At 39.9% G+C, this 23,909-nt stretch overlaps 1 protein-coding gene across 5 annotated transcripts in view; it reads right to left on the reverse strand.

Annotated features, from left to right (window-relative positions):
• Positions 1 to 23,909, reverse strand: part of LOC125769015 (uncharacterized) — a 257,007-nt gene that overhangs the window by 17,041 nt on the left and 216,057 nt on the right. For all 5 annotated transcript variants that reach the window (XM_049437383.1, XM_049437387.1, XM_049437382.1 and 2 more), the window contains one exon: positions 838 to 971. In XM_049437383.1, coding sequence (XP_049293340.1) covers positions 838 to 971 — 134 coding nt within the window. The remainder of the gene's footprint in view (positions 1 to 837; positions 972 to 23,909) is intronic.

Consider the following 23,909-nt stretch of genomic DNA (forward strand, 5'->3'; position numbering starts at 1 on the left):
TACCGGGCTTCCGAAAGTCCTCTGCAGAGTACAAGGAAACGGACTTTGACAGCGATATTTCTTCCACCTCCAAAACCACACACGTACGCAACAAGCACGTCGTCTCGCGGATGTCAGGCTGATGTCCATAGATTCTGTTTCCCTATTTATCAATTAGAGATGAACATGAAAATTCACTCTCACTTGCCGTCAACCCTCGGGGGCCAAAAAAAAGGGAATGCGAACACATTTTTCACTTTCAATTTGGTTATTGATTTCGGCACTACCGCCTTGCAGCGTGCGAATGAACCATGCTGGCAAGTTCACACAGATGGGCCAAGGAGTATCTTCTCTGTTCGAGAAATGTTCGATAAAAAAGAAACACAAAGCAAAATGCCCATCGAACATGCGATTTGACGTTTGCCATAGTTTACCCCGTGGAAGGCGGAAAATGGAAAAGCAACGGGTAGAATATGAGAAAGTACTAACCCAAACCCCATGGCCAAGTCCGAGACAATCGCCACCAACGGGACGAGGCTAGTTTACGCGTTGGGAAAATGGTTCTTGCCAGCGGGAGTGAAAAGCAAAACGGAAAAAAAGAATTTATGGCCATCCATTAGTGTGGTAAAAGCAACAAGAAACGGGGCACTTTTTGATTATCATTATGGTTGTTGAAAATTTAATTTATGAAGACGATGCGCCCGTTGGCAATCTTCGACGATTTGCTACCATTTCTGTTCGTTTCGTTCGCCCTCGCGAGTGAGGGGTTATTGCGGTATTTGATGAATCGAGGGTAAACAAGGAATGCAGAACGCAAAGCACAGGATGTCGTTCGTGGCAGTTTGGCCGGGTGCTTACCTGCACAATGTCACCGTAGAGGCCTCCGGTGGCCGTAAAGTTTAGGTGACACACGAACGGATACACGCCGTGGGGGTTCTGTATTTGCAGCTCGTACGTTCTTCCGGCCTCACCGTGCAGGGTACGGTTGCATGCTGAAAATGGAAGCAAAAGAAGGTTGAAAATCAATATCAAAACGTTAGATAAAAAATTTTAGCTCTAAATCCGTGACCTTATAATCAAGAAAAGAAAGCAAAATGCTTGAATCTTTTTCGTCTATTTTTATCTTCTTTTCTTGACTATTATATTTATTATATAGAAGATAAAATCTTGTGACACAATGTGTCAATTTATCGTGTGGTTTAATATAAAGGAGGTGGTCATGTAAATTGAAACAAAGATTATTTTCATCCCAAAAAGAAATAATTTCTTTTGAAACAGTGGAATGCCGCTGTCCAGCGTGGAAATGACTACTAAAATAATCAAAATATATCCATGCACTTAACGACATCTATCCAATACATTTCATACATTTCATCCAGCATCCGGAATACATTATCCGGCCAGAGTAGAATCCCTACAAGCATGGATAATCAGCGTTCCAATTTATCGGAGTAAAAGATATTCACAATTTCAACAAGTCAATTAAATTATTTAAGAATCTGTTTTTTATCAAATATAATATTTACTTGAAAATTGAACCCATGAGTTGAAGAGATGAATAAAATTTCTTCAGAATGATCTATCAAAATTGCAATTTACAACGCGTTATGTGTTACATTAATTGACAGTTGCCATTCATTATCTACTTTTGATTTGATGTTTAAATAATTAGAGTCATATTAAAATATCTCTGTTCATATGAACAAAAACAAGCATGTTACGATAAAATTCAGATGAACGGATGAGCATGATGCGTTAGACAGAAAGGATCTAAAAATGAGCTACAGCCACACTTAACAGTGAACTATAAAAGAAAAGAACAGAAAAGTATATTTAATAGTTCAAATACGTATATTTGGTAAAACGTTATAATATGGGTTGTAAAAGGTTATAATTTGTGGTTAATTGCCAACCTTTAAGCGTACTCTGAACTGAACAAGGGGAAGTCGTTAAGTTCCGATGGGTAAGGATATTAAATTATCATGTAAGTCAACGTTATGACAAGTAAACAGTTCAACTTTATATAAATACAAAAAAAACATAGTTTTCAAAAACTGCAACATTGTGCAGCTTATTGCTTATTGCATTGGAGCCTAAATTCCAATTCGAACGTTTATTACAAGCATGTTTGCGAATTTAGCTCAATATTTTGTTGTAGTTTTTCTGATGTAAAAATCCGGAAAAAGATTAAAAAATTTTCTCCAAATTTTGTATTTACCTAATCCGCCACATTTAAAACACATCAAAAGCGTTTTAAAGACACATTTTCTAAACATAAGCTTACTACATTTTCTTTAATTCAGCAGTAACACTAGCTTGGGAAAATTCACAAAACACATTCACACAGAAATTATCATGCTCTGGTTATGGTCAGCCCAGGTCCACGTGCAGTTGCGGTTTGTGGCAGGAAAGCTGGTGGTCACCAAATGGAATACCCAGAACCTGATTTGCATTCCACACGGCAAACGACCGGTAACTACATCCAATTTACCCGTATGTCACACTTCAACTGTATCAAACCCCTCCACCGCAATACTACAAGAAGCCATTCCACAAACTATCGGCCCCACAAACACCCGATGCCCACAGCACCACGCCCTATTCACGTCACACAAACTTCAAAGTGTCTACGCAAACGTAACGGTAGCGTTCGCTTCTTCCTTCGCCACACCTGTACAACTTTGGTTAATTTTTCACCCTCACGCAGACCAACCGGAATTGGGAAAAAGGTTTTCCTCGAAAAACTTTTTCACCGGGTGCAAATTTTCAATCGCTTAAAAGCCGAAGCACAATCATCCGTAACCGACCGGAAAGTGGCTGTGACGACGTGAGCAAAATCCGAGAGAAGGATCACGCGCTTCCCGGGGGTTTGCAAGTTTTCCTACAATGAGGCACCTGTGCCGAAGCCGAACACGGTTTGAAACAAAAGGATGCGAATGGAATGATCCAGTGCAAAATCGGAAGACGCTCCAGCAAAACTCCACCGTCCGGTTCGAAGTAAGTTGCAACAGAAAAAATCAGCTCTAAAAAAAGCGCACGAAAGTAACGCTGCCGTTAATTTAATAAATTCAATATTCTGCGCCAGAAAGTTTATGCTAAATTCTCTGCACACTGCATCCGATAACGTACCGAATCAAAGCGTCACGTACCCGGTGACCGGTTGGGGGTTTTTTTTTTTTTTTGCAAAATCGAGGATCAAACAACTTGAGCATATTTTTAATGCTGGAAGAGGCTGCAAGTTGGAGGTTGGTAAAGCGAAATAAGTGGCGGGCAAACGCTGTTCTTGCATACTTTTGTAGCTAAAGTAGCCAGGTTTCGTGATTCGCTTCTGTGCGCGAAGCGGAAGTCAACTGTAGCAAGTTTTATGAAAATCCACCCAATATGGTAAAGCTTTCGTTTTCGCACACCCTTGCACCTGGAAAGTTCATTTCTTTGCAGTTATTATTTTTCGCGCACGGGCTTTGTTTTTTGCGTTTTTTTTCTCTACACCAAAGAAATCCCACCTTCATCGCCTTTGGGTAAAACACTGACTTTTTCGTGCATCTCACTTTCCTTGCATGGGTCCGCAAATGCACTGTTCGCTGTGGAACATTCTAAGCCAGGGTGGATTTTGAAAGAAAAAAAATATAATGTAGACTCGGAAAAATCATTCTTTCACCTTCGCGACTCGTCAAACGAGCAAACTTTAATTTGTTAGCCACCTTGTGCGTGTTAGGTTTGTATAGTTTCATACACCTTCATAAACTTTTACTTTGTGGCGCAAAAAAGTAGGTGAATCAAATCGGTTTATTGTTTTATAAACACAACCTTCCGCAATGCGTTCTACAGCCTATAAGAAACTTTGAGAATATTACATTAACTAATATCTCTTTTTTTAAATATGAAAATGAATTAGACTATAAATTTTTAGTAAACCAATTGGAGAAGTTGGACAAGAATATTTGAATTAAAAAAAAATATTCCAAAATATCAAAATACTAATACAACTCTAAGGAATAAACCTATTTCGCTATAACAATCGTGAACTACCTGTAACTGCGGACTGAGTTTCGTGCATTATGCGCCTAAAAGTATGCAATCTCCTACATGTTGGTTTATTAAAGCGCAACATTTTCAGTCAAATTTTATTAATTTTTATTGCTTTTAAACTTTAATAAATGTATGAAGAAACCATTAATTCTAACCATATAATTGAATTTGTATATTAAAAGAATATCAAAAATTAGGACATCTCCAATTTCACAGCAAAATACAAATAAATTGGTCGCGTTCGTATTGCGATTTTCGTCCTGGCAAAATGGGTTGATGTAGCTTTAGTTAAAAAAAATATTATATTCAAGTGTTTTCTTCGCACCGAACATTTAAAACACAAACTTTAAAGTGACTACTTACTAAACACTTTTTTTAATTTCCAAAATGTCTCCTTCACTGCATTGATTGCACAGAACAAAAAACCGAGAAACACTAATTAATTGTTAGATATTTCTTGATCATAAAAATCTTTTCTTCATCGAATTACGCTACCATACCAACACAACCTCCAAGGTGTTATACCGTCGAATGCCCGTTTTCTTTCAGCTCAGCAATAATTGAACAACCCTTCGGAAGAATGTCCAGCAGCGGTTAGCAGTGGTTTGTTTCAACCGACACTACCGTTTTGCTTCGCAGAAATTAAATGATCATTAATTAGCACGACATACGCTCGTAAGATCTGCCCACGTAGGATTAAGCGTTAGATCTGCAGCAACAAAACAAAAAAAAACCAAACGCTCGTGCAGCCAAAGGTCAGACCCGGAAACGGTAGGGAAACCCAGAAACGGTGCGCAATAGCCACGTCGCCATCGTCGTTGCCGTCGTGATGGCATTATTACCATTAGCAGCAGTTAGAGCTTCCGCTGCTCATTTATAACTAAAGATTATGTCACGTATAAGTGACTAACGACGGGTGGTTTTGTGCGCACGAAATCTGCTTCTTTCGCAAAGCGTTATCCCGGGAGTGGCTCAAAAAGCGAAGAATGGTAGCGAAAGCATTTGCAGTGCCCTTTCATTCTTACTATCTACTTTCGACAGCGGAGGAATGCAGACGAAACACGACCAGCTGCAATTTAATTTGTTCCTTCCTAAATCCCATCCGCCGGTGTAATTTTAAAGGATTAAAGTTTATGTTGCCTGCATGGTTTGATAGTAAGTAAATTACTGCGGTACTTTCGCGTAACTTACTGTCACGTTTTTCCCCTGTCCTCGGCACCCTAAAAATAGTAACTGAGCACGCGATATCCTATCGCACTGCTCTGTCCCGGTGATAACCGATACGAAGCTAAGCATCGTATTGTGCTATCGCTTTCATAATGTTGATCCTCGCTTGAATTATGCGCTTCATTATTGCGTTGGATAAACAAAAACACGAACAAAGAAAAGGTGGCCGGATGTTCTCCTTCCATCGTTTCGGGTTGTCACCCGGTTGTGGATTGTAGCGGAACATTTTCTCTAATCTCTGACACAAACATAACCCTGTGTACCAGTACACTTGTTCTGGTAGGGGTAAAAACACCGTCCACAACATTTACCTCTCACTCTAATGCAGGTAAATGCCCGGAACAGAACGATTGCCAGGGTTACGAGTGTCCCCCGGGTGGGAATCCTCCAACTCTTCCTTTTCACCATTTCGCTGTAACCGAGCCGTTCATCATATAAGGGGATAAATTAATAAACCTTTCAGTGGTGATGCGGTGATGCTACAATCAAAATCAATCCGAAAGGTTTATTGACATTGTCCTCGGGACTTGCCTGGGGGTGGTCGAAGACTCATTTCGGTACTACTGATCCCCACCGCACTTTGAGACACACTCGACACACAAGATGTACAGAAACACACCACTTTACGTCTATCATCGTTATCGCATGAACGCCATCGACAAGACGAACCTTTCCCCGAGGGAGAAATTTGGTTATGAAAGCGAAGCCTATTTGTTTCGGTTGAGTGTTGTCCTGTGGCGAATATACCGATATGAAACAGGCGTTAATCATGTAAGAGATGAAATTAAATAGACGGTTATTTTGTTGCTATCTGGTAATGAAACAATGTGAAAGTAAATATGTTGGAGCATATTAGACAATTATTCAGTTTAGTCATCGAAGTCTTGGGATGTCAGGACGTATACGACAGGACTGGGTATCAAATCCTATAGAGACCGCGCCTCTGATTGTAGTAAACGAAGTCAAGAAATTCCGCTAAGAAGGCAAAGGCTTCTTAAGGTTGTAGTACCACGAAACATGATGTCTTAGGAGTCCTCAATAATAATAATTTGATTCTACATATGTAATTCTGCACGGAAGTGTCAGAGAAGTAAATATATGGAAAGAAACGAAATTCTTAAAATTTATAGGATTTGCCAGATATAATATCTCACTATTGCCCTTTATATTTCATGCCACCAGTATTTACAATATTATTCCTGAGTTTTGATCATTTAGCTCTTCTTTTAGGAACCCAACTGAAACGATGATCGCACGGACAAATAAACTGAGCAGTCATTCTCAGCGCACAGCTAGTATCCATTTTTGTACCCCAACAAAGAAACCACTCGTCTAAAAGCCTCCATTGACCTTGAAGGGAGAGGAAAAAAGGTCGGTCCGGTACTCGGCGTGTGAGCAAAATGCGAAGCGTAACGGTGTACCGCATGTCCAGCAAGGAACGCAGAGGAACGCTCGACAACGTTAGCGCTCTATACTTTCCACGGATAGGCAAATAACCTTCGATGTGGAAAATCCTCACGTGCCACCGTTTGGAAGATGTCGACTATTAGAGCCATCTTGCCATACCGCATCAATGCCGCATACATCTCTAGCCGTATTTGTTTGTCTGTGTGTGTGTGTGTTGGTGGAAAGGTAAAGTACCGAGTGAACTAGTAACTCAGCTCCCCAAACGAACATTCCACGGGCAGTGGCTAATGTCTCCCAGAATGGCACGCTTTCGGTGTCCTCCGGTGCTTAAGATGCTCACTTAGCCCTGCCAAACATTGATCCGATTTGGGTTGTTAAAGTGAGCAGTGGTGGGTAAGGGCGGTGGAAGAAACAGAGTGGAAGAGGGAAACCATGGTAAATGATCCACCCCGCAATCGCTTTCCCCTCACGATCCTTCCACCAACCGAGCCAATGACAAATCGAGCCATAATCTGATGGTCTCGGAAATAAAGAAAAGCTCATAAGGAAAATTTGTCCCACCATGGCTTCTTTCTTCTACTCCCTCTTTCCTTTCCCTCTCTTTCTCTATTTTACCCACACACACTCAGTGCCTGCCGAGGCGCATTATTGCATTATCTACACCGCAAGCTGAGCTGTCTTCCACCAAGGGCAATCAACATCCCACTTTCGGCAGCGGCAGATAATAACATTAAGCTGCTCACTCAACCGACGATATGCAACTCGCAGTGCCTTTTAGACGGGGTACCGTGATACGGCTAGGCAGAAGGCTCACCGTTGCTGCTACTGCTACCAGAGGGATTAGCAACACTCCACTGGGCCAAATGTCACCGCAACGCTAGGACATTTCCGGGAACGGCGACTGTCTTATCACACGAAGCGCGTTGTGATCGTGACCATTTTTTTTTCTTCTTCAGTCTCTCTCTCTCACCAACCGTCTCACATATCGCCTGGAGCATCGTTCAATAGTTCACTCTAGTAGCCTGCTGATATCGTAGCGGTTGAACGGGCCCCGAGGTTCATATCTTCACGATTTTCACATACAGTCACGATTTGCTGGCAGAGTACGTGCAGACCGTTGACGCATCCTGGCAAATCACGAACCTACCAATTGACGTTGATTCGATTGATGAATTGATGGGTGACAATTTCTGACAGATTTATTTTATGGACGAAATATTTTATTATGCCCGTTGCCGGGTGTGCTGCCACGTGCGCCATTGTCAGTTTTAAGATGGCGCGTTAAGATATATTGACTCTTGCGGTGCAGATAATATGCAACTGTTAACTGTAGCGTATGAAGAGTTGTATGCCTAATTGTGTGGTGGAAAATTGTACATTAAAATATAGAATAATCTCTTTTCCTTCATCAAGGGATTGTCGCTGGCAAGTTGGATAAACCATAAAAAATGCTCAATGCATTGTCGTGCAAAAGGTTGCATACATGCAGGCGTACAAATTAAGTTAAGTTTGAGGATTTTCTCTTATAAAATTTTCATTTTTTTGGAAATTTATGTTTAAAAGTGTTATTTTAGCTTTAATTTAATTGTTTACAAGCGTTAGCAATCGATAATAAAAAAATGAACACAGTTTTTCTTCTTTTTTAAATATCGACTATAAACAATTTCGATGATTACCTTCACAAAAATATTTATCAAAATATTGCATTTAATATTGTGAAGATTTAAAAGTGTTGGATTTCATAAATTATTTATTTATTACGCACTATCATGTTTAAAGTTCGTCGTATTATCAACTTTCCAATAGCTGCAGCAAGTACAACAATTATACAGGGGATTCTTTTTTAATTCTAGGTTACAATCAGCATACCAAAATCTGTTGTAATACGGATGAATAATATTCAACATTAAATAAAATAATATCGATCGACTTAAGCTTCCTCTCAAACATTGGACACTTATGCAATTCTGAATATATGTAATAACATTTTTAAGCGTGAAATATCAACTAAAACAAAATTTTGTACTAATATTGCATACATTTAGGAGCCCCGTATTTAAGACGCTTTATGAAAGCAAGCAATTCAAAGGAAATAAAACACATAATGCTCTAAAAGGTTGAATTATGGGCCGATTTAAAAGCAAAGTGTATGAAGCATAAGAAAAATCTTTATCTAAGAATGGCAACAAAGTACGAATCTACTTCTTCATCGCCAACCAAAGATTTTAAGCTGCGTGCCTATTCCGTGTACCGAATGTCCTACGTGGTTTGCACCATCATCATCCGGTTTGACAAATGCTGGCACGGCACACATGCTACACACCACCGCCACCAGTCGAATCGTCCCAAATCATTCGCATCTGCTGCCTTCCGTTCGATGGACAGCGCGTATTTTGCTACCGCACAAAAACCCATCACCATAATTCATATGCGCCGTACGTTTTGCCGCACGTCACAAGCCAACGTGTCACATCATCTTTCGCCGAATGGCGGTGGGCAAAAACTTGGAAGGAATGGAATGGAACCGCACACATCCACTCATGCAACCAGACCAGACCTTTATGCAAACGATGGCCAAGAAATAATTCCTGTCATCTTCCGCGAAATTTCATCTCGTTCTCGTCAGTGCAAAGTGCTGAACGCAGCTGAACGTCAAATGTGCGGTTTGTTTTACTTCAGCCAAAAAGAAGAATCATTTTTCGCCGGTGCTGTTTTTTTTCTTCATTTTTTTGCCCCCATTTCTTCGTCTTCTTCGACTTTAAGAGCAATAATCCAATCGATCCAATCGTGTCTTTTCGCTAACGTGCAGTCGAAACGTGGAAAAATATTGTTCCTTCCAGCTTCCTGCCACGGATTGACAGCCACCGACGGTCGAAACGTCACGTATTGTTGGAAAAGTGTCGGCGGCAGTACGGTTGTGCTGCCCATGCCCGATGACGGCACCTCGACAAGTCACCGACGGTCCAACACAGGACGGATTTCAACCAACAAAATCTGTTCACAAAATATTGTCTCGCGTTCGTAAACTCCGGGAACTTCGGTTGTGGAAAATTGCCACGTCCAACAATCGATTGGAAGTGAACGTTTTGTGATAAAATCCGTACCCAATGCCTGACGAATGGACACGTGGCCAACCACCATCCCGCGCTCCCTATTTTGTATGGGTTTTTGCGAGAAGCTTTGGGATTTAGTGATTTTCCGCAGTCCGTTTGTTTGGTGCTGTTTTCCAACTCACTCTCATCCTTTTCCGACCAGCTCCTAATCCATGATCGAAGTGTTTGTGTTTCTTGAGTAAGCCGACCGGTTGGTTGCTTTTTGATGGATTGAAACGTACCACTTCACCATTCCGGTACGAGGTTGGAAATTGTTTCCAATTTGTTGTTGTGTTTTTTTCGCTCCATCTCAACTACTCACTTGATTTGTTCTGCTTTTGCTTTCTGTATATGTGATTTGTTTTATTTTTCCTTTCTCTTTCTCTCTCCCTGTTTATTTCCTCCTTCAAATGTTTCCTTCGTCAGCAGCGTGACAGTTTATCTCTTTGTTATTGTGTTTTTGCAGCTTTCAACTTTTGTCTTCTCGCCCCACATGAAAAAAAAACACAAAATACTCGGACTCTGTATCATCAATCCACCAAAAAAAATCACGGATGGTGCAGAAGGTTAAAAAGATCAATTCATTTTCTGTCCCCTTTTTTTGATGCAACAATAACAGCTGACATCAACTCGCATGATCGCCTTACGCTTTTCTGCGAATCCATTTCCAGAGATTGGATGGATTTTTCTTTCGCGCAACGATGAAACCGCTTTTCGGATATGGTGGGAAAACAAATTGCAATTTCAAGAGAGCGCATCACCGTTGATGAAGCCGTTGTGGGCGAAGAGAAATCATCACGATTTATGTGTTATGTGTCAGTGGTAGCGCAAAATTACATTTACATGTAGTTTTTATTGAGCGTTTTTTTATAGAATTCGAATACATTATTCACGAATTCGGGTGGAAAGTTGTACATTTCGAATCTTACTTATGGAAGCTCTTACGTTAAAATTATCAAATAATGAGTTCCAGGCAATTGAAATGTACATTTCAATTTAAACGCCCAAAGGTATGCAATAAATACTATAAAGAGAAAAATTAAAAAAAAAATTTTTTTTTAACTGTTTTAATCAGTTAAAACATGTCTATAAACAAGTTTAATAAGTATTTTAAAGAATGTTCTAAGTAAAACTTAACCGAGTACCGACGAGCCTATGTACCCTTTAACGGTTACAGAGAAGGAAATGTCTACCAGAAATGTCTGAATTGTATTCTGAATTAGGTCGTTAATAATTATAAATAGTAAAAACTATGCCAGTATAACATTCATTATGTAGTGTTGTTATTCATCCATTTTACAGCATTGACTCAAACAACAATTAGACGTTGACACAATCTTTAAGCCTGCATGTATGCAACCTTATAGGCGTGGCGAGCGCCTTCTATTGTTTCACCCTTTTGCTGATTATAACTGCGCCTATGAATATGCATTTTTAGTTCTTATAAACAAATCATCATTTTTAAAATTTTAAACCAGCATGTTTACACTAATAAATGAATATATTTTGTTATTCTTACAATTTCTGCTAATTTGAATCGACACCTTTATTGCCAAACAAATACGAAATTCATGACTCCTTTTGGGACCATAAAAGCAATTGTCACTATACGAACAATGTGTAATGCTTCCGTATCACGCGAAACAACACCTAACTTGTGCCAGAAAATTTATACAAACACCTATCATACTTAAAATAACTAATTTCTGCTAATAAAAACCATTTGCATACCTTTTCCACATTCAAGCGCAATTTTCCAGGTTAACTTTTGTTTTTATTTTGTTTATTTTCACAGGCACACTGCAAACCGAATTCCCTTATCCCCGTACAAACCCGATCCGTTTTCACACAATCAGCGGCATCATGATGCGGCAGGACACAGATTTATGATCCAATAACGATTAAGCCACTACACGCCCATTCCGTTTTTTGGGGGTTTTCTTTTTTATTTCGTGAAGCTTTTTCCCCAGAATGATCCAGAGGCAGTCCTACCAACATTATTCCCTCCCCCGGTACGGTACAAATCAACATCAAAACCGCAACCCTTTGCCCACGGTGTAACGCCCGTTAATGGTTATCTACCTACTGGTATAGAAGGAAGGACGGCCGGTTATTTTATGTTCTCTTCCTTTCACTTCGTCATCCGCCAGCCAGAACACCCACAGCACTGCCGCCCAGAAATCACACCACCATCCAGTAATGTTCTAAAACAGTCCAAATCCAATTTGCCCTCGCGCACATAAATAAATATCGAATGTTAACAATTTACATAAAACCGAATGCCATCGGGTAGGAACGTTATCTTTTCAAGTTTTTTTTTTTTTTGGGGCTAACATACAATTCCCAGTGCTTGAAAGCAGCATGAATTCGGCATAATGTTTCTAGCATGGTGTGCTTTTTTGTGTGTTGATTTCTTCTCCCTCTTCTATGGCGACCATACTTTCCGGGGGTAGTTTTTCCCTGTCGAATGTTGCTGTTTTTTTCTCCCCTTCGCACTGCTGTGGTACATGATTTCGCATCATATCTCACCGCTACAGCGCATTTATTTTTAGTTGGCATGCTGGAGCACATGATACGAAAAGCAGCAAAGACTACCAAGAAATAATTGTTCCAAAGCACGAAAATAAAACATCTCGAAGCTCGTCGGTGAAAAGTAAACGAAAACGTTACACATCCGAACGACGTTCCGTGTTACGTTTGGCGAATCGGTGAACCAATTCTTCTCTGCACGGCACGGCTACCGGCCGGAAACGATTGAATTTGTATTCCAGCGTAGAGTATGCCATCAATATTTCAACCTTTTTTGGATTTCAAACTTGCTTCCGTTCGCCATCCGCCACCGGACCCGGATGATGATTGGTCCATGGTTCGTAGAACTGCTCTCCAACCGGCGAACGTTTGCGCGATGATGCGGCCGATAAAATGTTTAAAATTCAAACCATACACATCGGGGGAAATAAAATATCCATTACATCTTTTTCGCTTGCAGCCGGAGCTGAGCTTTAGTAGCGACCACTAGACGTGGCTACCGGTCGAACCGTACCAGCCGGACGACTCATTTCTTCGTGGGCGAACTGGAAGGTGCTTGGTTTTATTTTTTTCTGTTGAATTTTATTTTCCGAAACACAAAAACACATTCGCACACTTTGGTGTATCTCAATTTCATCCCAAACCGTCTTGAGGTGTGCACATTTTATCCAAGCCCAGTCCGAAATGGGTTTGTTGCCTCGTTGCTCAAACACGTCTGCTCACCACACGCCAGACTCGAGGTCTAGCATTTGGACCCACTCATATACAGCCAACAAACCGACCCGATCAGCCAGTCATGAAAATAGTTTTAGTTTTGGAAATATTAAAAAATTCCACCATAAATTGACTCCTGCCAGACCATTAGTGCGGACGATTCTACCCGGAAGAAACAAGGATGGAAGGGATGGAGAAACGGGCGAGGATGGAAGAGCTTGTCTTTCCGGTTCGGCGACGGAATTCATCGATAACATCGGTTGCACTTTTTCCTCCGGGCCACTAGTGAACAATTCCATCCTCCAGAGAACCTCCAAAAACCTGCTGGTCCATAAAACATCCTTCCTGATGCAGGGGGAGGGATGTGCTACATATGTATATGTAGAAGAAGGGAAATGGATGCTTTCTACGTCATACGCCCACACTCGATCGGTTGGGTGCAGTTGCACCGATAGCGTGGCGTAAGTTGTGTGCTCACTGCAGCATGAAAGTTGCTGGGCGGTAATTCTCGGGCACACTGCCGTCGTGCCGGAATTGTTAAAGTGGCAACGATTTCCGTTTCGTTCCGTTCGATTTGCGGATCTCGGTGGGTGTAAGATGCACCGATAGAAGAAGGAGAAAAAAGGCTCGTTGGGAAGCATTTGCGCTTTTCTCCAAAGGAAAAACGTAGAACGTTGTGCTGTTCGGAGGAATGCTGCATGCTAAATAGCTAAAGATAGTTTTAAGCTCGATTGATTTTTTTCCCCCCAACATATGTTTCGTTCGTCTAGGATATACAGAATTTAGGTAAATATCAACCTTTCCTTTATGATTTCTTAGTTAAATATTTCAACTGGACATTAACCAGCCTTCATAGCTCCTGAATGTATGCAATAAATATTTTCATAGAATTTTATCCAAAATATTATTTTGTTCAAAACTGTGCTTCGGTATAATAAGGCACCGTTTCAAATTGACTGGAGATTGTCGTAGGACCCTTATGGGGTCTGTTGGATGTTAGGCAATTTAAGAACTCAATATAAAGAATAAATAGAGCTCACAATAATTAAAACATGCTTTGGAAAAATAGTTTTTAAACATATTGCTGAGTATCGTTTAGAGATAGGGTTTTTTTAAATATATTGCTAAGTAACTTGCGAGATTTTTGTACACCTTTCGCTTTTTTATTCGAAAGATATTTAGGTTTTACCATAGTTATTTCATATCATGGTATGTGGCTAAAAAAGCGTCGTGATCTACATTGTAGATCCTTTTTTTTTGGGTAAGGGTGCACTTAGTTTTGACTAAATGACCTATTTTTACAGGAAACAAGGCTTTTGCTAAACATTGTTAGGAGAACCAAATGTAGTAGCCTATCTTGAGATATTTTTGTTTTTCAAAGCTTTCAAACCATTAGTCTAGTCTGTTCCAGGCCATCATCATCACCATTTTAATTCGACGTTACGGACCTCACTATGACCAGCAGATCTTTAAAAAAAATGAGTTCTGAGAATGAAAGACTCATCTACTACATACGAAAGAAAGAGATTGACAAACTCAGAAAGTAATCTGGTTTTAAAAGATTTTCATAAATGTATGTGAAACAAATGTGAAACGATCATAAAAAGAGAGAAAATGAAAAAAACAGTCGTATGTTAACTCGTTAACAGACCAGAAAAATAATTAATCTTTCCCCTTTTGTACGTATATAGCATACATTCAGGCGTTAAACTTGGCGATAAAGTGCCACATATGTACCTACATTTCGGCGAGACAATTCTTCTTAGTAAATTCTTTATAGAAAATCAATACGTAACTTCTTTTAAAAAAAAGTTCTTCGTATAAAACATACAATTCGCAAGAAAAATCTACCAACACCGCTAATTCCTACCTTTAAAGGGAAGCGTACAACATATCCTTTACGTTCATTTTACATTTTTACGCACACACTCCAGACAAATCCGTTCCTTGGAAAGAAAGGGACCATCAATTCGCTTTACATTCTACGCACCCAATACATACGCACGGTAACAGCTATACGAAGCACCTTGATTTTTTCTTTTCTCTACTTCCCTTCTATTCCACTGCACGAGCAAGACAAGCAAAAAAACCACAATCCAACCACCGCTTCAAGGTGAACACCAATTGCCTTCGAAGGGGCGGTCCACATCCTACCGTGAAGCGATTCGCGTACCGTAAGCGATTTTCCCTCATCCATTATGTTTATACACTCCAGCATTGTATATTTACGTGTTAAGTCGATTGGAAAAGTGTTATTCTTTCAGCGCAAGACGAACGTCGTCGTCCCCTTCGGCGCGTGTATGTGCGTGTAAACTAAAAGTCTACCCTTTTTTTCGTACAATCCAGCCGGGAGCCAGTTTCGAGTACGTTGGCTTGTGTTTGCGAAGCATTTCTTCGTACAGGATGGTTGTGCGAAAGGGAATAATTCAAGCATGCCGATTCGCCCATCCGTTACATGCTTGGTTGTGTGGTAGTTATTTGCATACGTGTTGACGACTCGCAAAAACCAAAAATCACACGCAGGGTTTGTAACCTATCGGAGGTAATGATTGGGTTTCTCAAAAAAGAAGAAAAAAAAAACAGAAAACGGAACCTGTTGAAAAGAAGACAGATTTTTCAAACATTTGAGCAATGGACTAGTGATTAGCTTTTCTGTTTAAATTTGGTAAAGCTTGAAACAAGTGATCTTCACGTAATAGTAGTTTAAATTGCATAGATTTAGGCGTACAAATTATGGTAGGGTCAAAGCACTACTTGAATGGCTATTAAAATCAACAGTTTGAGACTTATTTACATTAGAATGTTTAAAGTGGCATATGAAACAATTTATTAAAGCAATCAGTGTTCAAAACAAACATATTCATTTGAAGAAGTTTTGGATCATCAATTAAATTTAAATTTTGATTAAATTTTGATTTGAAATAACTAAACTGCTGAATTCAATGAGTCACCAATCTATTTTCTATAAATTTATTGTGCAAATATTTCAATAAATGAAATAATATTTGTATAATTCTTTATATAATTTATGAAATATGTTGCAGATGCGATTTCCCACTAGTACAAACCAATTGTTAGCTACCAATGAATTAATTTATACCTCTAGTTGCTACAAATAACAAGTTTATTAAAATTGTCATACCGCTTTTCTTCAAACAAACTATTTCTCTCATTAAAATTGAATTCATTCATCTCAACATAACTCGGTGAGGAAATAATTATTTACTTTAATTTGTACCCCAAAAAACTGTATAATATTTGTATCTGCACAAATTAAACTATGATTAATTCAGTGCTCAAAACTTCAATCCTTTTCCCCAAAAACATTCTTCAAAACATTCTGCTTGGAGAAAATGGTACACACTAACACCCATTCCGCCTTCAAATGAGCATTTGAAAAACTCATCCTCAACACAAAAAAGGCACACTTTAATTTGATTTGCCAAATGCTATATTTGTTTTATTCTTCGTCAAACTTTGCTTTACTGTGGGGACGTACATCACACGCACACACAAACACACACTTTACCTGGTGACCCCCAAAGTACCGCAGGTGAAATTCTTTCTACCTTGTCACCGTTTGTTGCTGCACATATGCACAAATATTGCATACATTCGGGCTGATTTTGTTTGCTCAACATTATTGCCAGCGCGCTAGCTGGCGGAAGAGTTACGGGCACTGGTGCAATAAATAAACGTACACACTTTCCATTCCCACCAACAACACATGCAGAGCGTTGCAAAAAGGAAAGGCTACGAGCCGGTCGCTTTCTGCTGTGCAAATGTTCTATCTTCATTATAGTAATTAGAAAACTCCTACGATAGTTCTGACAACGCAAACAATCTACCCTTTTTCCGTGCCAAACCCCGACCACATTTCGTTCCTATCTACACCGGCGTCAGTCCATTTTCTTGGATTTTTCGTAGGTGGTTTTTTTGCTGGCGCTAGTGGGGGGCTGTTTTCCCATCACCATTCGTCGGTGGGGTGTGTTTGTTTTATTTTCCAACAAACTCGAGCGCCCGGTGACGATATATTTTCCGGCACGGTGCACTTTTTTCCACTTACCAGCAACAACCCCAATCTACCATTCGTATTTATTTCGATTGTCAAACAAACAAAACTACCCGCACGAAGAAAGTATCCGGTTGACTTTTGACCCTGTGTGCCTGTGTGGAAATGTTACCCTGCTTCCCTAACATGCAACCGAGCTTTTCGTGAGCTTTATGTCATCTCGTTCGGTACTGGACGTTTTTAGACTGGGTAAAATAAACCACTTTTCCCGGACCGTGTGTCCACATGTACGTAAAACAATTGAAACCCGAAGCGGATATTAGCGTGCGATGGTTTTCTGTCCGGTACAGTTTATTGCGTTGACACAGCAGTTGATTGTTGCGAACTGTCGATTCAATACGTGAAGCGAGAGATACGTTGGTTGGCAATGCTACAGCTAGCGACTGCAACTGACCTCAACAAGGAGAGCACGTAAAGATGACATTTCCGGCTTACAAGATGACAGCCAGCAGAGTCTTACATGTGGAATCGTCGTCTTGCCCGGAGGAACCATGCCACGGCACAGCAGACGGACGATAGACAAATAATTGAATTGATATTGCTCGTTAGCTTAACTGAGTGAGCGCTAACGCTGGTACGGATTCTAATCAGTGCTTTTGGTTTTGCGGAGAAACAGCTTCATTCAAACGTAAATCCTCCCACAAGCTTCAGCAACCGGGCTTACATTCATTCAAGCGAAACTGAGTTGTTTCTTTATCGCTTGTCCCTTTGCCCAGCAGAACACAATGATATCGTGTGCTAAGAATTTACTAAAAAAAAAACTTTCTGCGCACTAAAACAAACATAAAGAAATCCCCTCGAACCGCGCAATGAAGTTCTTCGTGGATAAAAATTTAGAACCATCTCATCGTTCTCGTATGCCAAGCTTAAAATTTATCGCAAACCAAAGCAAGAAAAATCCTATGGGAGAGGTGGAGTGGTGAGGAGGTTATATTTTTTCATCCCAACTCCGTGGGTTTTTAGACGGATTTTCCGATAAATGCGATTATCAGGGCATAATTTTCTCAAACTTGTTTTTTTTGTTGGTTCCTACCCTACCCCGATCAGGCATTGTTGAAGCCTGGCGCAATTGGTACTGCTTCGCACAGGCACATACATCAGCACGGTCGATGGGCGTATTGATCCATATTTATGAAGCCCTATACAATTTAATTATTCTTCCAAAAATGTCCGCCATGGTGAATGGCCAGACAGGGCGAGGTTTCCCTAATCCGGAGTTTTTGAGATTTTTATTTTTTACTTTTTTTTTTTGGAGCTCAATGATTCGTTTTTGTGGGGATGGGATCGTCTAAGTCAAGCCTTCAGCCTTCATAATTTGGTATTATCTTCCCCAAATAATAACCTCAGCATTATTAAATCTAAGCTTGCCTCGGTGACTTGCCGGCAGGGAAGGAAAAGGCAGGAAGAACAAAGCCCCAACTCAAACGCCGGTTTTATGAGCCAGCGAAAAAGCCCCCTCCTTCAGGCTTAGTTGCATTTGATAGCTGTTCTTGCTGTACTTCTTTGCTATCCTTACGTTTTTACTCCACGAGTCAATTTAAATTCATAAAAAATGCAAAACGAATTCTTCAACCGATACTCCGCACCAAGCAAAGCCTTATCACTTCATCCTACAAACACACACACATTCTCTTACCCACACATGTTTGTTCGATGCTTTCGAATGGCGGAATCTCAATTCTCGTAGTAGCTCATCAAGGACGCCCGGGTTTGGGCTGGAGTGCGGCACACACTGTGTGTGTGCATGGCATCGACTTATGATAAGAGAGGTCACGACAAGTGAGCCACCGCTCCCTTTAAGCTTCTTGCCCTGGTTGTTTAAACGGAAATGGGGGAAAAAACACAACAACAAAAATATCGACAAACAGAAAAACCCACCCCAAGAAGGATGGGGAGGGGTTGGGGGCGATTTGTGCGAAAAACTGGCGACTGTTTGCGAGTCGGCACGACTGTGGCACAAGTTCGCAAGCACAGTAAACACCACGGACACAATTCTCAAACGTCCCCAAAACCGTCCTCAAAATGTTGAGGTGGAAAAAAAAGTTCTGAGCCCTCGACGAGCGGAAGGAGGACATGATCGAGATTAGAGCTTTGAATTTTCTGCCGACGGTGCCACAACGCCTCCAAACCGAGAAGTCGCGGCTAAAGAATTACGGTTGCTGCATATTAATTTTGCCGAATATGTCACCACAATTTTTCAAGGGACGTCCGCGATCGCTTTTACTGCAAAACAGGGTCGAACTTAAATTCGGAGTAGGGAGTGAAAAACGGGGAGACACGCGCATCGGGTACGTGGGCATAAGATTTCCGTTGTGAAATGCTGAAAACAACCAAACAAAGCGAAAACTATGTAAAAGGGATGAGTAAAATATGTTCCCTCATTGGCCAGGATGGGCTGAAAACAATCGGGAAAGGGTCCCTTCTTTTACTGTACGTGGTATTTGCTAAGCTTTTCCATCAAAACCGACAGTGGTTTTGATGATTCGGGTAGAAAATGTGCAACTGTACGGAAAATAGTTACAAGACGACTGTAACGAAACAAAGCAGGTGCTGACGAAATATTTTGAGCTTTTTTAACATAAAAATTTATTTACAAGCTTACTTTTTGGTCGACATACGCGTTGGTCTACAGTCACTGAACATTCAACAAACATTCAATGAGCAAAACTGGACCTGGTCTACGCGCTCATTGAACAACGAGCAAGCTAACGAGCTTTCAAATCGACAGAATGGCGGTTGGTATAGATTCAAAATAGCCGCAGAAGAAAATGGAAACTGCATCATCAATTTACGACCGTTTTGATTGTTGGAGAGCACTTCTGCCATTGGTCTTGTCTGAAAAGACCCAGAAAAACACAATTTCTGGAAGAAAATTCAATAACTAATGACGATTAAAGCACTAGTGTTGTTTACTGTTGCAAACTGAAGAGCATTTTGACAATTGCTATTCTTCTTTTTGTTTTTGTTTTCCATCTTCGAAATGTTCAATGAGCAAATCGAATCGAAACAAACTGGTTTGTTTTTCATTGAGCAAAAATGTTCATCGAAAACATTTTCCATACGATTTGACACTGTTTGTTGAATGTTCAGTGACTGTAGACCAACGCGATAGGGATTTGAAAAAAAAGAATTCCTATTGTCAAAGATTTTTTTTGTAAAGTGGAGTAAGTAATTGTAGAGTGGAGTAAGTAATTGTGTTACATCTGTTCCTATAATAAGCCATACAATCCTATCCAGTAACTGTAGAAATTATTCTTGTGGATACATTTTTATTATCAGCAAGTTATCAATATTTAATTTGATTATTAATAAAATTGTAAAATCAATATCGGACCATTGGCGTAATAGAATAGAAAAAGGTCGTGTGGTTAAACTTGCTACAGATAATAACTATCAAACATTTTTCTTCTTTGTGTGATGCTCATTGAATAAATTTACGAATTTATATTACACGTACTCATGTAAAACATTCTCATGTTCATCTTCACAATAAATTATTTCATAATAATTTTTTTCTATGCCATTGTGTACGTGAACGATCGCCACCTCCAAATATAGTCTTAATAATTAAAAAATAGTAGAGTAAAGTTTCTGTAAGCGATAAATTGAAAGTACTCCTATCTTCGTTAAAATTTCAGCTTAGGAAAATTGAAGGCATCGCTTATTAAAACAATAAATATTGATTCTTAGGGGAAGGAATAAGAATAACTATGATCCAACTCTATTTTTTAAGAAATAAACTATTTACAAAATAATAAATAAAATCAAAAGAAATTTCACCGAAATACTGACAAACGTTGACTTTAATTCTAATTAATGCAGCTAGGCATATACTTTTAGCACACGCTGTATATATTTCTATTATATTTCTTTATATATTGAAAATAGGAATGTAAAGAGAATCACTGGAAGGATTAATGTCTTTTCTCCATCATCACACATATGTAAGCATTTTTGTTATTAAATTAAAGCAGGGAAATATATTTTTAAGACCGACTTTTATTATATGCAACATATGGTAATGCTTTTCTAGAATTTGCTCCAATAAAGATAACATAGAAAATATATCTACTTTAATAACCCATTAAGCTAAGGTTTATTATTCGATTTTGTTGGCTAGTGCAAATCATATATAAAATTACCTTTTTCCTAACTCCATTTTAAGCAAACCATCAACCAGCTCCACGGGTTTTCGATGATGACACTGCACTTCAAGCTAGTGTTCGATCCGACCCATCTAAGGTAACCGGAAACGGATGGTCATTCCCACCAACCGAGAGTGGCTATAAAACGCTACTTCTTTCCACAGTGTTAAAAAGTTATGAAGGGAAGCCAAAAACCAAAGGCAAAATCAGTATCAGTTTCTTCTTTCCACACACATGAAAAGTATGATGAATGGGCATTGAAAGGTTCAAATGAAAAACAAAAAAAAAACAACGAAAATCTCCCAACTCCATTCTTCAGTGTACTAAAAATCACAAAGAAGGGAAAAACATTTCGGGTTCGAGAATGTGCGTGTGGGGAGCATTTCGCCAAAACTGAATCACTTCCCTGGGAGCAGAAGAAAAAAGTACACAACCTTTTTCCGATGCGACCGGTGCTTCCGGCTACGCTGAGACACACCGGTACGAACGAATTACGATTAATGGACCGGGAAAGCGGGCAAAACTCTCCCACCCGTGAGCGGTAATGATTTGCGGTCGAAAAGATAGTCATACAGTGGTGTTGGTTGCGCATTTTCTTCCTGCCCAAGACATACCATACACAAGTTTATTATATTTCGCCATAAAATTTTGATCACCGTGTCATGAGCGAATGGAGAGTGCTGTCTCCATCGGTTCTTTCCGCTCTTCCCATTGTGGTCATAAAAATAATGCACTTCTCGGATAGCGTGTACCACCGTGCACGATACAATGGCAGAAAGTTGCGCTTTCACCGCCACCGGTGGCCAACGAGTGCACAAGGAGCAAACTTTTCCACTTCCGGGAACATGAAATAGTGGTTTAGGGGGTTGGAAGGGGGGGTAACGGGAAATGGGAGGAATATGATGACTGTAGCCGCGGAAAAACGAAAATATTCAACCAAAGAAAAGTGGTTGCTATCTGTTTGCGCGTGAAAAATAAAAGGGTGGGAAAATAGCTTCTCTCGCTCTTGCTCCATTTTCATAATGTTGGATTTGTAAGCTTTTCCAGCCGACAGCTCATTTTCCAACGACTGTATAGTGTGCATCTTGCTTCGGTCGACCTTAAGAAAGGCCTCACTTGAGCGATGAAATGTCCGCATCGACTCCTTTTTTTCTTTTTTGCTTTCGTTTGCACAACACAAACGACGCGTTCGAATTGATGGGATGAGGTTTGAACTTTGAACACAATTTGAGACGGCCTTGGACTGGCAGACGGGCAGATCATTTTGTGCATCATTTTGCAGGCGTTTTTTTGGGACCAACTGAAGAAGAAAACGAGAGACAAGAGTAGGTGGTTGGAAAGATAAACTTTCCTTCAGACGAGACTTAACGGCAATTCAAATGGAGCAGCCTAGTGTAGGGATGTTGTTGTAACAAACTGTAAAAATTATGCCATAAACCCTTGAGGGGATTTTTTGCAATTCCGCTACTTCCAGGTTTCTTGAAATTGTTCCTAGAATCTGCCTATGCATTCTTCAATAATAACAAAAACACTGTCCATAAGTAAAAAATGCAGAAAGAACAAATCTCAGCTTGATGAAAATAAAAAAAAATATCGCATTTTTTCACATTCGTCCTCGGAAAACCCTGTAATTTAATTACCCTTTCTAATTTAGAAGTCCTAGAGGTACACTGTTAATACGAACCACGAAGATTCACTTAACCCTATCTTCCGTTTAATCCGGGTAATATATCGTTTACAATTCAAAGTTGAAGGTTCGGTTCCGTCTTACAATATATTTTAAAAAATGTAATAGTTGTTGTCATTTTCTACAAAATTTCATTCTGACATTAAAGAATATGCCAATAATTCTGTCATCCGCAACAAGCAAGATTCATATAAAATAAAATAAACATCACCGCCTTAAGGGTTATCCTGTCCTTTACGAACCACATTTTCTACACCATGGTTTAACTTCATTCTTCGTCAACTTTCCACTCATAATACACTTAACGCAAAAGTTACTTTGTCTCTCATATTCAATCATAAGTTTTTTTTCCTTTCCCTTCTATGCTGTTTTATTTTTTTCCTTTCCCTTCTGTGCTGTTTTATTCTTTACAATTTCTCACACCTCGTCTTTCATTCCCTTTCTGGTACCGCCCTGGTGACAACACTCGATGAGGAGTACATGTTTCAACCGGAAGGGAAAGTTTATCGGACCTTTTCAACCACGTCGGTCAGTTGAGATGAAGGCAGATGAACGGCTTGCCTGGAACGTGATCTTCCTTTCCGGAAATCCGTCCCGCCGGAGCTGACCACCGTACACCAACCAAGTCTTCGGCACACTCGTTGGACAACAAATTTTTGGGGAGGTCATTTCCCAACCGGACGTCCGAAAGCGAAACACTGTTTTCAGCTCACAAATGTATGTGTGAGACTTAAGTTGCAATTTCAAGTTTTTTTTTCTCTCGTTTTTTTTCCTTTTTTGTTGTTGTTGTTGCTTCCTTATTTTTGCACTATTTCTGAAGGCTTTTTCGAAGGGCCTTTTGAGACGTTTCGCATGGTCGTTAAAACTTTGGTACCGAAAACTTTAACACTGTGGAATGGAATTCTTGCCAAAGGGAGCGAGAATAAAAATTCGGGAACGGGTAAAAGCTTTGTGCATTTGAGCTTGAATAACGGGGGAGAAGAGAAGAAAAAAAACACCACTCAGGAGAAGTTTTGTTTCCCACCCAA

The sequence above is a fragment of the Anopheles funestus genome, chromosome 3RL, assembly GCF_943734845.2.
Source record: "Anopheles funestus chromosome 3RL, idAnoFuneDA-416_04, whole genome shotgun sequence".
In the NCBI taxonomy this organism is placed as follows: Eukaryota; Metazoa; Arthropoda; class Insecta; order Diptera; family Culicidae; genus Anopheles; species Anopheles funestus.